General features: G+C 35.0%; 1 protein-coding gene across 6 annotated transcripts in view; it reads right to left on the bottom strand.

The window, feature by feature from the left end:
- dicer1 (dicer 1, ribonuclease type III) overlaps nt 1-13,665 on the bottom strand; it is a 177,709-nt gene that overhangs the window by 61,879 nt on the left and 102,165 nt on the right. For all 6 annotated transcript variants that reach the window (XM_063045322.1, XM_063045309.1, XM_063045294.1 and 3 more), the window contains 2 exons: nt 13,431-13,506; nt 13,211-13,350 (listed from right to left, as the gene is read on the bottom strand). In XM_063045322.1, the coding sequence (XP_062901392.1) occupies nt 13,211-13,350; nt 13,431-13,506 (216 nt within the window). The remainder of the gene's footprint in view (nt 1-13,210; nt 13,351-13,430; nt 13,507-13,665) is intronic.

The following is a 13,665-nucleotide window of genomic DNA, read 5'->3' on the forward strand; positions in this document are numbered from 1 at the left end:
TGAAAGCGATATCGGAGTTAATTCAGAGGGAAATTTCAACCTCTGTTAGGGAGATGATTCGTACGGAAATTGCAGGCTTTGTTAAAGATCTGATTCATGCGGAAATCTCAACTAATTTCCAGAAAATTGCCGATTTAATTGATAAGATGCAAACATGTATTGCGGAACATCAGTCGGCTATATCTGATCTTCAAAAATTCGCGCAACAAAGAGAGCTTAAGATGGGGAAAATCGAAGAAACAATTAATGTAATGAAGAAGAAACTTGACTTTTTGACTTTTAAAAACTCTGACTTGGAATCTAGAATGCGACGGCAGAATTTACGAATGATCGGCGTGAGAGAAGCCGTTGAAGCTAACAACCCCATGAAATATTTCTCTCAACTTTTAAAAGATGCATTCCCTACTGTATTTCCTGACCAACCACCGCTACTGGATCGTGTTCACAGAATCCCATCATACTCGTCTAGGTCAGATAGACCTAGGCATGTTATTTTACGTTTTCATTACTTTCAAGACAAGGAGAGACTGTTTCGATTCGCTCGATCTAAAGGTTTCATTGATTTTTCGGATCTTAAGTTCCGATTCGTGGAAGATTTCAGTAAACCAATCTGGGACCAACGGGTCCGTTACAGATCCGTGATGTCGGAATTCTATAAGATGGATTTAAGACCAGCGCTGCTGTACCCTGCACGTCTAAGGATTCGCATGTTAGATGGAGCCCTTCGTTTTTTTGATTCTCCATCGGATGCCCAGAGTTATCTGGATCAACTTTCATCTTCAACATCTTAATTGCCTTTTTTTTTTAATTTTCTCCGTTGATCGGAGGCTGTGAATTGGTTGGTTTTAACTTTTCTGTGCCCTATTTGGGCAGAAAAGTTTACTTTTGATTTCTTAATATGGCTGCTAAACTTTCTTTTTAACTGCGTCATTTCTTTCTTTTCCCAGGGGATTCTGGGTGGTTACTTCCCTTTTGTCATCTTACGTATTTCCTGTGTGGCCTTAAATTTTGTAGTTTTTTTTAAAATTTTATTCTGTTTTGCTTTTTATAATCACTTTATGTTAATAATCCTATTTTTTTTTGTTGCTGTGTCTATTCATGAGTTTGAGGTTTATTGTGGTTTTTTTTAATATATATTTTCCGGCTTTTGTTCTGTTCTGTGTGTATTCTAATTGAGCTAACTTTTTTTTTACTTTATTTTTTTACTGTTTTACAATTAGCTGATCCTTTTCATATTTATACCTTTTTTTTAGGGAGCGTATACCGGAAGTCATGGGGGTAGTTTTAGCGCTTGCTTCTTTCTGGCGGGTCTGCTTTAGATTTTGCCTTGCGGTCTTGGGGTGGGGGGTGGTGGGAGGGGCTTCACGTTTTAGTTTGTTTTTCTTTGGGCTATATACATTATTGAAGTACTGGTTGCGTCCTTTTCCCCGGTATCTTTTGTATGTTCTGTTTCCTCTCCGGATTTGTGGGTCGCGCCTATTGTCAATCCTCCTTGTTGTGGGTTGACTTTAGGATTTATGGAGTCTATTATTAATTTTGTCTCCTGGAATACTAATGGTCTTAATCATCCTATTAAAAGAAAAAAAGTTTTTAAAGTGTTCCGGAGACTTAAAGCACAAATTTTATTTTTACAAGAGACCCATGTACGGAGGGGGGACAGACTACGTTTTTTCAAATTCTGGAAGGGACAACAATTTCATTCGAACTCCAATGCTAAGATTCGAGGCGTCTCTATTTTTATAGATTTCTCAGTTACTTTTATACAACAGGATATTATCTCTGATCCGAATGGTAGATTTTTATTGGTTAGTGGTTTACTATTTAATAAAAAAGTAGTTTTGGTTAATGTTTATGCTCCTAATATGGATTGTCCGGAATTTTATAAATCATTGTTTGATCAGTTTCCGAATTTGAACGAGTTTTCATTGATTTGGGGCGGAGATCTTAATACCTGTTTATCTCCAGCTTTGGACCGTTCGGCTCCTTTACGGACTTTACCTAATAAATCTGCAAATTTGATTAATTTTTTTCTTTCTGATTCTGGGTCGACGGACATTTGGCGTTTTCTGCATCCTCAGGAAAAAGATTTTTCCTTTTTTTCACATGTTCATCATTCCTATTCAAGAATTGATTATTTTTTTATTGACTCTCGTCTCATTCCTTCAGTGATTAAATGTGATTATGATTCTATAACCATTTCGGATCATGCTCCACTTAAGCTTTCTATTAAAATTATGGCCAATATACCAAACAATAGACAATGGCGTTTTAATTCGCTGTTGCTTCAGGACTCGGACTTTGTTAATTTTATGAATGAACAGATTGAGCTTTTTTTTACAATTAACCATACAGAAGATATTTCGGTTAACACTCTTTGGGACACTTTTAAAGCCTATATTCGGGGTCAGATTATTTCGTATTCCGTTGCTTTGAGGAAGAAACAGAAGCAGGAGGAGATGGCAATTGTGGACAAGATTAAAGAAATTGATAAGAAATATGTTATGGCTCCTTCTGAGGAGCTATACAAACAAAGAACTGAACTTCAAATGGAACACAGTTTACTAATCTCGTCCTCGATTGTAAACCAATTAAAGAAAACAAGAAGTGATTTTTATGTTCATAGTGATAAAATTGGCAAGCTGCTGGCTAATCAATTGAAATCTAATTATGTTAAATCTCAAATCAATCAGATTTATAACCAAAATGATCGATTGATATTGGATCATGTGGGGATTAATCAAACCTTTTGTGATTTTTATTCTTCTTTATATCAATCAGAGTCTCCTCGAGATTCTAAATATATGAATGATTTTTTAGATAAGTTAGACTTCCCTCAGATTTCACAGGATATGTCTTCTTTATTAGATACTTCCATTACAATGGATGAGATTAAGAATGTTATTTTTTCTATGAATCTGGGGAAAGCTCCTGGCCCTGATGGGTTTACCGTTGAATTTTATAAATGTTTTGCTTCTTTATTGATTCCTTGGCTCTATAAGGTTTTTGAGGCTTCTTTGAAACTTGGTAAACTTCCGGAATCTTTTAATAGAGCATCAATTTCGAGACTTCCGGTAGCGCTCATGGAGTGAAGTCGCGTTCTTGACTCGCTCCATTACCTCTGAGTTTTTTCTCTCTATGGTCAGCTATACTTTAATTAACTATTAAGGCATCAATTTTTACAATACTTTGAATTAAACTGAATTCTCTGACAATTGGATGATACTGAGATCGGCTATGTCTAAGAACGGGAAAGACGGCAAGGATGGTAAACCTCCGGTTAAACCGAAAGCTACGGATCTCCCTCCGACTGAATCACCGGTGACTTTGAAAGCTATATCGGAGTTAATTCAGAGGGAAATTTCAACCTCTGTTAGGGAGATGATTCGTACAGAAATTATGGGCTCTGTTAAAGACCTGATTCATATGGAAATCTCAACTGAGTTCCAGAAAATTGCCGATTTAATTGATAAGATGCAAACATGTATTGCGGAACATCAGTCGGCTATATCTGGTCTTCAAAAATCCGCGCAACAAAGTGAGCTTAAGATGGGGAAAGTCGAAGAAACAATTAATGTAATGAAGAAGAAACTTGACTTTTTGACTTTTAAAAACTCTGACTTGGAATCTAGAATGCGACGGCAGAATTTACGAATGATTGGCGTCAGGGAAGCCGTGGAAGCTAACAACCCTATGAAATATTTCTCCCAACTTTTAAAAGATGCATTCCCTACTGTATTTCCTGACCAACCACCGCTACTGGATCGTGTTCACAGAATCCCATCATACTCGTCTAGGTCAGATAGACCTAGGCATGTTATCTTACGTTTTCATTACTTTCAAGACAAGGAGAGACTGTTTCGATTCGCTCGATCTAAAGGTTTCATTGATTTTTCGGATCTTAAGTTCCGATTCGTGGAAGATTTCAGTAAACCAATCTGGGACCAACGGGTCCGTTACAGATCCGTGATGTCGGAATTCTATAAGATGGATTTAAGACCAGCGCTGCTGTACCCTGCACGTCTAAGGATTCGCATGTTAGATGGAGCTCTTCGTTTTTTTGATTCTCCATCGGATGCCCAGAGTTATCTGGATCAACTTTCATCTTCAACATCTTAATTGCCTTTTTTTAATTTTCTCCGTTGATCGGAGGCTGTGAATTGGTTGGTTTTAACTTTTCTGTGCCCTATTTGGGCAGAAAAGTTTACTTTCGATTTCTTAATATGGCTGCTAAACTTTCTTTTTAACTGCGTCATTTCTTTCTTTTCCCAGGGGATTCTGGGTGGTTACTTCCCTTTTGTCATCTTACGTATTTCCTGTGCGGCCTTAAATTTTGTAGTTTTTTAAAATTTTATTCTGTTTTGCTTTTTATAATCATTTTATGTTAATAATCCTATTTTTTTTGTTGCTGTGTCTATTCATGAGTTTGAGGTTTATTGTGGGTTTTTTTTAATATATACTTTCCGGCTTTTGTTCTGTTCTGTGTGTATTTTAATTGAGCTAACTTTTTTTTACTTATTTTTTTTACTGTTTTACAATTAGCTGATCCTTTTCATATTTATACCTTTTTTTTAGGGAGCGTATACCGGAAGTCATGGGGGTAGTTTTAGCGCTTGCTTCTTTCTGGCGGGTCTGCTTTAGATTTCGCCTTGGGGTCCTGGGGTGGGGGGCGGTGGGAGGGGCTTCACGTTTTAGTTTGTTTCTCTTTGGGCTATATACATTATTGAAGTATTGGTTGCGTCCTTTTCCCCGGTATCTTTTGTATGTTCTGTTTCCTCTCCGGGTTTGTGGGTCGCGCCTATTGTCAATCCTCCTTGTTATGGGTTGACTTTAGGATTTATGGAGTCTATTATTAATTTTGTCTCCTGGAATACTAATGGTCTTAATCATCCTATTAAAAGGAAAAAAGTTTTTAAAGTGTTCCGGAGACTTAAAGCACAAATTTTATTTTTACAAGAGACCCATGTACGGAGGGGGGACAGACTACGTTTTTTCAAATTTTGGAAGGGACAACAATTTCATTCGAACTCCAATGCTAAGATTCGAGGCGTCTCTATTTTTATAGACTCCTCAGTTACTTTTATACAACAGGATATTATCTCTGATCCGAATGGTAGATTTTTATTGGTTAGTGGTTTATTATTTAATAAAAAAGTAGTTTTGGTTAATGTTTATGCTCCTAATATGGATTGTCCGGAATTTTATAAATCATTGTTTGATCAGTTTCCGAATTTGAACGAGTTTTCATTGATTTGGGGCGGAGATCTTAATACCTGTTTATCTCCAGCTTTGGACCGTTCGGCTCCTTTACGGACTTTACCTAATAAATCTGCAAATTTGATTAATTTTTTCCTTTCTGATTCTGGGTCGACGGACATTTGGCGTTTTCTGCATCCTCAGGAAAAAGATTTTTCCTTCTTTTCACATGTTCATCATTCCTATTCAAGAATTGATTATTTTTTCATTGATTCTCGTCTCATTCCTTCAGTGATTAAATGTGATTATGATTCTATAACCATTTCGGATCATGCTCCACTTAAGCTTTCTATTAAAATTATGGCCAATATACCAAACAATAGACAATGGCGTTTTAATTCGCTGTTGCTTCAGGACTCGGACTTTGTTAATTTTATGAATGAACAGATTGAGCTTTTTTTTACAATTAACCATACAGAAGATATTTCGGTTAACACTCTTTGGGACACTTTTAAAGCCTATATTCGGGGTCAGATTATTTCGTATTCCGTTGCTTTGAGGAAGAAACAGAAGCAGGAGGAGATGGTAATTGTGGACAAGATTAAAGAAATTGATAAGAAATATGTTATGGCTCCTTCTGAGGAGCTATACAAACAAAGAACTGAACTTCAAATGGAACACAGTTTACTACTCTCGTCCTCGATTGTAAACCAATTAAAGAAAACAAGAAGTGATTTTTATGTTCACAGTGATAAAATTGGCAAGCTGCTGGCTAATCAATTGAAATCTAATTATGTTAAATCTCAAATCAATCAGATTTATAACCAAAATGATCGATTGATATTGGATCATGTGGGGATTAATCAAACCTTTTGTGACTTTTATTCTTCTTTATATCAATCAGAGTCTCCTCGAGATTCTAAATATATGAATGATTTTTTAGATAAGTTAGACTTCCCTCTGATTTCACAGGATATGTCTTCTTTATTAGATACTTCCATTACAATGGATGAGATTAAGAATGTTATTTTTTCTATGAATCTGGGGAAAGCTCCTGGCCCTGATGGGTTTACCGTTGAATTTTATAAATGTTTTGCTTCTTTATTGATTCCTTGGCTCTATAAGGTTTTTGAGGCTTCTTTGAAACTTGGTAAACTTCCGGAATCTTTTAATAGAGCATCAATTTCTTTAATACTAAAGAAGGATAAAGACCCTGCTCAATGTGCATCTTATAGACCAATATCTTTATTAAATGTTGATTCTAAAGTTTTTTCTAAGTTATTAGCAAATAGACTAGAAAAAGTACTTCCTTCTATTATTTCGGAAGACCAAACGGGTTTTATTAAAGGTCGTTACTCTTTTTATAATATTCGTACATTGTTAAATATCGTTTATACTCCCTCACAAAATGTTCCTGAGTGTGTTATTTCTTTAGATGCCGAGAAAGCTTTTGATAGAGTAGAATGGCCTTATTTATTTAAGGTGCTTGAAATGTTTAATTTTAGCTTGAAATTTATATCCTGGATTAAACTGTTATATCACTCCCCTGTAGCCTCGGTTCGTACTAACTCCTTAAACTCACCTTTTTTTCCTCTCTTTCGTGGTACTCGACAAGGCTGTCCTCTTAGTCCCCTATTATTTGATATTGCATTAGAACCTCTTGCAATTGCTATTCGAGAATCTTCAAATATTACTGGGATAACTCGGGGATTAAAGTCCCATAAATTATCACTCTATGCTGATGATTTACTTTTATATATTTCTAATCCTGAGAGATCCATTCCTGCTGTTTTAGAGTTATTAGCACAATTTGGTCTTTTCTCAGGTTATAAATTAAATCTTAGTAAGAGTGAACTTTTTCCGATTAATAAACATCTTCCCTTATATTATAAATTTCCATTTAAATTGATTAATAATTACTTTTCATATCTTGGGATTAAAATTACTTGTAAACATAAAGATTTATTTAAGACTAACTTTTTACCATTAATAGACCATATTACTCAACTTTCATCTAAATGGTTTCCCTTATATTTAACTTTGATTGGTCGTATTAATGCAGTTAAGATGTTTTTTTTGCCAAAATTTTTATATGTGTTTCAGGCATTACCAATTTTCGTTCCTAAATCTTTTTTTGATAAAGTTGACTCTAAAATTTCTTCATTTATTTGGCAAGAATAAGAATCCGAGACTGGGTAAAATACATTTACAGAAAGCTAAGAGAGATGGAGGTTTAGCATTACCTAACTTTAGATTTTATTATTGGGCTATTAATATTCGACATATGAAATTTTGGTTACTTGACCGGGACATACTATCTATTCCTAAATGGGTAGCATTGGAATTACAATCTGTTCAGGGTTATACACTTGGTTCTATTTTAGGTTCCTCTCTTCCTTTTGATTCGAAACGTCTTAAGCAGGTCTCTAACCCGATAGTTAAATATGCTTTGCGCATTTGGTTTCAATTCAGAAAATTTTTTGATCTTAATCAATTCGGGTTAGCGATTCCTATTTTAGGTAACATATTTTTTCCTCCCTCTTTTACGGATCGCGCTTTTCAAACTTGGAAGACTAAGGGTATTTTACGGTTTTTGGATTTATTTTTAGATGGTTCCCTTATGTCTTTTGAACAATTATCTAATAAATATAACTTATCAAGAATACATTTTTTTAGATATTTACAAGTTAGAAATTTCCTAAGTACTATACTTTCTTCCTTTCCAATGCTTCCTCCTATATATATTTTAGATTCGATAATTAACCTTAATCCATGTCAGAAAGGTGCATCGGCTATGATTTATAATATTATTATGAAACTTAGGAAAGTTCCATTTGATAAGATTAGGGTAGATTGGGAACAGGAATTGGGGCTTACCATTTCTGTGGATGATTGGGGGCAGATTTTACAATTAGTTAATACTTCCTCTATTTGTGCTAAACATTCCCTAATTCAATTTAAAGTGGTTCATAGAGCACATATGTCCAAAGATAAGTTAGCGCGTTTTTACTCGCATATTAATCCTTTCTGTGATAGATGTTCGGGGCAGATAGCCTCTTTAACTCATATGTTTTGGTCTTGCCCTACTTTGGAAACTTTTTGGAGAGATATTTTCAATATTATTTCTAAGGTATTAAATATAGATATCTCTCCTCACCCTATTACTGCTATCTTTGGACTACCTAAAATTTCTAGTAATCTTTCCCCTTCAGCCCGTAGAATGATTGCATTTCTTACTTTAATGGCGAAAAGATGTATTTTACAACATTGGAAAGAGCTTAATGCTCCAACTACCTTTTTTTGGTTTTCTCAGACGATTTTATGTTTGAATCTGGAGAAAATTAGAAGTAACCTTTATGATTCTTCATTTAAATTTGAACAGATTTGGGGACCTTTTATTCGATATTTTCATTTAATGTAATATTTACCCTTCTTGTTTTTTCTTCACTGTTTTAATGGAGGTCGGGATTGAGGACGTGATTTTAAGTTTAACTCTGTTTGGTTTCAAGTTAGCCCATTGCTTTGCTTTGCTTTTAGTTAGTTGCACGGTGGGTTTTTTTTTGGGGTTTTTTTTTCTTTTTTTTTCCATTGATATATATAAAATCTAGTATACTATTATGTTATCTTGGTTTCTTATGCTTAAATTACATTGTTTGTAGTATTTTCTTTTTGGTATTGTTATCTTTTGGAATTTTATTATACTTTAACATTGTATTAATGTTTATATGGCTTACCTTTTTTGTATACTTACTCAATAAAAAGATTTAAAAAGAAAGAAAGAATAGAGCATCAATTTCTTTAATACTAAAGAAGGATAAAGACCCTGCTCAATGTGCATCTTATAGACCAATATCTTTATTAAATGTTGATTCTAAAGTTTTTTCTAAGTTATTAGCAAATAGACTAGAAAAAGTACTTCCTTCTATTATTTCGGAAGACCAAACGGGTTTTATTAAAGGTCGTTACTCTTTTTATAATATTCGTACATTGTTAAATATCGTTTATACTCCCTCACAAAATGTTCCTGAGTGTGTTATTTCTTTAGATGCCGAGAAAGCTTTTGATAGAGTAGAATGGCCTTATTTATTTAAGGTGCTTGAAATGTTTAATTTTAGCTTGAAATTTATATCCTGGATTAAACTGTTATATCACTCCCCTGTAGCCTCGGTTCGTACTAACTCTTTAAACTCACCTTTTTTTCCTCTCTTTCGTGGTACTCGACAAGGCTGTCCTCTTAGTCCCCTATTATTTGATATTGCATTAGAACCTCTTGCAATTGCTATTCGAGAATCTTCAAATATTACTGGGATAACTCGGGGATTAAAGTCCCATAAATTATCACTCTATGCTGATGATTTACTTTTATATATTTCTAATCCTGAGAGATCTATTCCTGCTGTTTTAGAGTTATTAGCACAATTTGGTCTTTTCTCAGGTTATAAATTAAATCTTAGTAAGAGTGAACTTTTTCCGATTAATAAACATCTTCCCTTATATTATAAATTTCCATTTAAATTGATTAATAATTACCTTTCATATCTTGGGATTAAAATTACTTGTAAACATAAAGATTTATTTAAGACTAACTTTTTACCATTAATAGACCATATTACTCAACTTTCATCTAAATGGTTTCCCTTATATTTAACTTTGATTGGTCGTATTAATGCAGTTAAGATGTTTTTTTTGCCAAAATTTTTATATGTGTTTCAGGCATTACCAATTTTCGTTCCTAAATCTTTTTTTGATAAAGTCGACGCTAAAATTTCTTCATTTATTTGGCAGAATAAGAATCCGAGACTGGGTAAAATACATTTACAGAAAGCTAAGAGAGATGGAGGTTTAGCATTACCTAACTTTAGATTTTATTATTGGGCTATTAATATTCGACATATGAAATTTTGGTTACTTGACCGGGACATACTATCTATTCCTAAATGGGTAGCATTGGAATTACAATCTGTTCAGGGTTATACACTTGGTTCTATTTTAGGTTCATCTCTTCCCTTTGATTCGAAACGCCTTAAGCAGGTCTCTAACCCGATCGTTAAATATGCTTTGCGTATTTGGTTTCAATTCAGAAAATTTTTTGATCTTAATCAATTCGGGTTAGCGATTCCTATTTTAGGTAACATATTTTTTCCTCCCTCTTTTACGGATCGCGCTTTTCAAACTTGGAAGACTAAGGGTATTTTACGGTTTTTGGATTTATTTTTAGATGGTTCCCTTATGTCTTTTGAACAATTATCTAATAAATATAACTTATCAAGAATACATTTTTTTAGATATTTACAAGTTAGAAATTTCCTAAGTACTATACTTTCTTCCTTTCCAATGCTTCCTCCTATATATATTTTAGATTCGATAATTAACCTTAATCCATGTCAGAAAGGTGCATCGGCTATGATTTATAATATTATTATGAAACTTAGGAAAGTTCCATTTGATAAGATTAGGGTAGATTGGGAACAGGAATTGGGGCTTACCATTTCTGTGGATGATTGGGGGCAGATTTTACAATTAGTTAATACTTCCTCTATTTGTGCTAAACATTCCCTAATTCAATTTAAAGTGGTTCATAGAGCACATATGTCCAAAGATAAGTTAGCGCGTTTTTACACGCATATTAATCCTTTCTGTGATAGATGTTCGGGGCAGATAGCCTCTTTAACTCATATGTTTTGGTCTTGCCCTACTTTGGAAACTTTTTGGAGAGATATTTTCAATATTATTTCTAAGGTATTAAATATAGATATCTCTCCTCACCCTATTACTGCTATCTTTGGACTACCTAAAATTTCTAGTAATCTTTCCCCTTCAGCCCGTAGAATGATTGCATTTCTTACTTTGATGGCGAAAAGATGTATTTTACAACATTGGAAAGAGCTTAATGCTCCAACTACCTTTTTTTGGTTTTCTCAGACGATTTTATGTTTGAATCTGGAGAAAATTAGAAGTAACCTTTATGATTCTTCATTTAAATTTGAACAGATTTGGGGACCTTTTATTCGATATTTTCATTTAATGTAATATTTACCCTTCTTGTTCTTTTCTCACTGTTTTAATGGAGGTCGGGATTGAGGACGTGATTTTAAGTTTAACTCTGTTTGGTTTCAAGTTAGCCCATTGCTTTGCTTTGCTTTTAGTTAGTTGCACGGTGGGTTTTTTTTTGGGTTTTTTTTTTCTTTTTTTTCCATTGATATATATAAAATCTAGTATACTATTATGTTATCTTGGTTTCTTATGCTTAAATTACATTGTTTGTAGTATTTTCTTTTTGGTATTGTTATCTTTTGGAATTTTATTATACTTTAACATTGTATTAATGTTTATATGGCTTACCTTTTTTGTATACTTACTCAATAAAAAGATTTAAAAAGAAAGAAAAGCTGTAAAACTGTAGCGTTGATGTTTAAAATTACCTAAATTTGCTTGTATACATCAACAAAAGCCAACAGGAAAGTGCAGTAAGCAAGGGGTGGGGGGGCGTAGGGGTGCGCAAATGGCATGTTAGCCATTACTACTTTGTTAGAAATCAGGAGAAAGGAAGTGTAAACTGCAATATCCTATTCTGGCTGGCTGCCGGTTACCAGTGGAGTACCACAGGGGTTGGTGTTGGGACCAGTACTTTTTACGATGTAATGACTTGGACTATGGTATTAATGGATTTGTGGCTAAATTTGCCGATGATACAAAGATAGGTGGAGAAGCTGGTAGTGTTGAGGAAACAGAGAGCCTGCAGAGAGACTTAGATAGTTTAGGGGAATGGGCAAACAAGTGGCAGATGAAATACAACATTGGAAAGTGTATGGCCATGCACTTTGGTGGAAGAAATAAATGGACAGACTATTATTTAGATGGGAAGATAATTCAAAATGCAGAGATGCAAAGTGACTTGGGAGTCCTTGTGCAAGATACCCTAAAGGTTAACCTCCAAGTTGAGTCCGTTGTGAAGAAGGCGAAGGCAATGTTGGTATTCTTTTCTAGAGGTATAGAATATAAGAGTAGGGATGTGATGTTGAGGCTCTATAGATCACTCATGAGCCCACACTTGGAATATTGTGCAGTTTTAGGCTCCTTATTTTAGAAAGGATATACTGACATTGGAGAGGGTTCAGAGAAGATTTACAAGAATAATTTCAAGAATGAAAGGGTTACCATATGAGGAACGTCTGGCAGCTCTTGGGCTATATTCCCTGGAGTTCAGGAGAATGGGGGGGGGGGAATCTCATAGAAATATTCTGAATGCTATAAGGCCATTTAGAACCAAGATGTAGAGAAATTGCTTTAGTCAGAGGGTAGTAAATCTGTGGAATTTGATGTCACAAGCGGCTGTGCAGGCCAAGTCATTGGGTGTTATTAAGGCAGAGATAGATAGGTTCTTGATTACCCAGGGCAGAAAGCAGGGGAGTGGGGATGACCGGAAGAATTGGATCAGCCCATGATTGAATAGCAGAGCAGACTCGATGGGCTGAATGGCCTGCCTCTGCTCCTATAGTCTTATAATAATAATAATAGGGGCCGAGTAAAAACACACTCAGAATATGGTTTTGGTTTCTTGCAGACGGAATTCAGCGAAGGCTCACAAGATGGTTTCAGGGATGACTGGCTTGCTGTAGGAGGAAAGATTGAGTAGCTTGGACTGCATTCTTTAGATTTCAAATGACAGAGAGGTCTGAATAAAACATACAAAATTCTTAAATGGCCTGACTTGCTCTGTAGGACTAGGAAGCAAAGTTTGAGAAAAAATGTAGACGACCATTTAAGATTGAGGTGATAAGTTTCTTACTCTTTGAAACCATGAAACTCTCTGTCCTCAGCAGCTATAGAATGTCAGCTGTTTAGCTCATTTGAAGGTCAAGCGATTCAAGGTTTTTGGGGTTTAGTGCAGGAGAGTGGCGCTGAGGTAGAAGGTAAACCATAACCATGATGAATGACAAGGCAGCGCCGAGGGCAGAATGGCCTATTCCTGCTCATCTGTCTATATCCTTACACGTACATACTCCATTCCACTTACTGCTTTAGGATAGCACTGTCTTCGTTTTGTGGAACCTGGTCTTCCAGGAATATTGGTTTCTTCCTCATCATGCAAATCAAGCTCTTCTTCATATTTCACGGTTTCCTTTCCGACTGGCATTAAGTGATCATCCAGTTCACCTGCACAAAAGAGAAACTATAATACCTGCAGTAGATTGTCTAGTTGCTCAAATACAAGAACAAGTTTGTTTATCACTTACCTATTTTGTGCAGTCGTTCACAGCAAAGAAGGGCTGCTGCTTTCTCAGCCAATCTTATGCAGGGCATTGGAAGACCCTAGGTTTCAAATAAAAGTTAATGATATATATCACCTTTATCAGATCTAGCTATTTTACTAAGAGTCAAAACAAGGCCACATTACACAGCCAAATACTGAGCTTGCAAATTCAATGCATGAGGTAAGACGGAGAGGCAGGAGAATCAGAGAACATCAAG

This window comes from Mobula hypostoma, chromosome 1 (genome assembly GCF_963921235.1).
Source record: "Mobula hypostoma chromosome 1, sMobHyp1.1, whole genome shotgun sequence".
NCBI classification, from domain to species: domain Eukaryota; kingdom Metazoa; phylum Chordata; class Chondrichthyes; order Myliobatiformes; family Myliobatidae; genus Mobula; species Mobula hypostoma.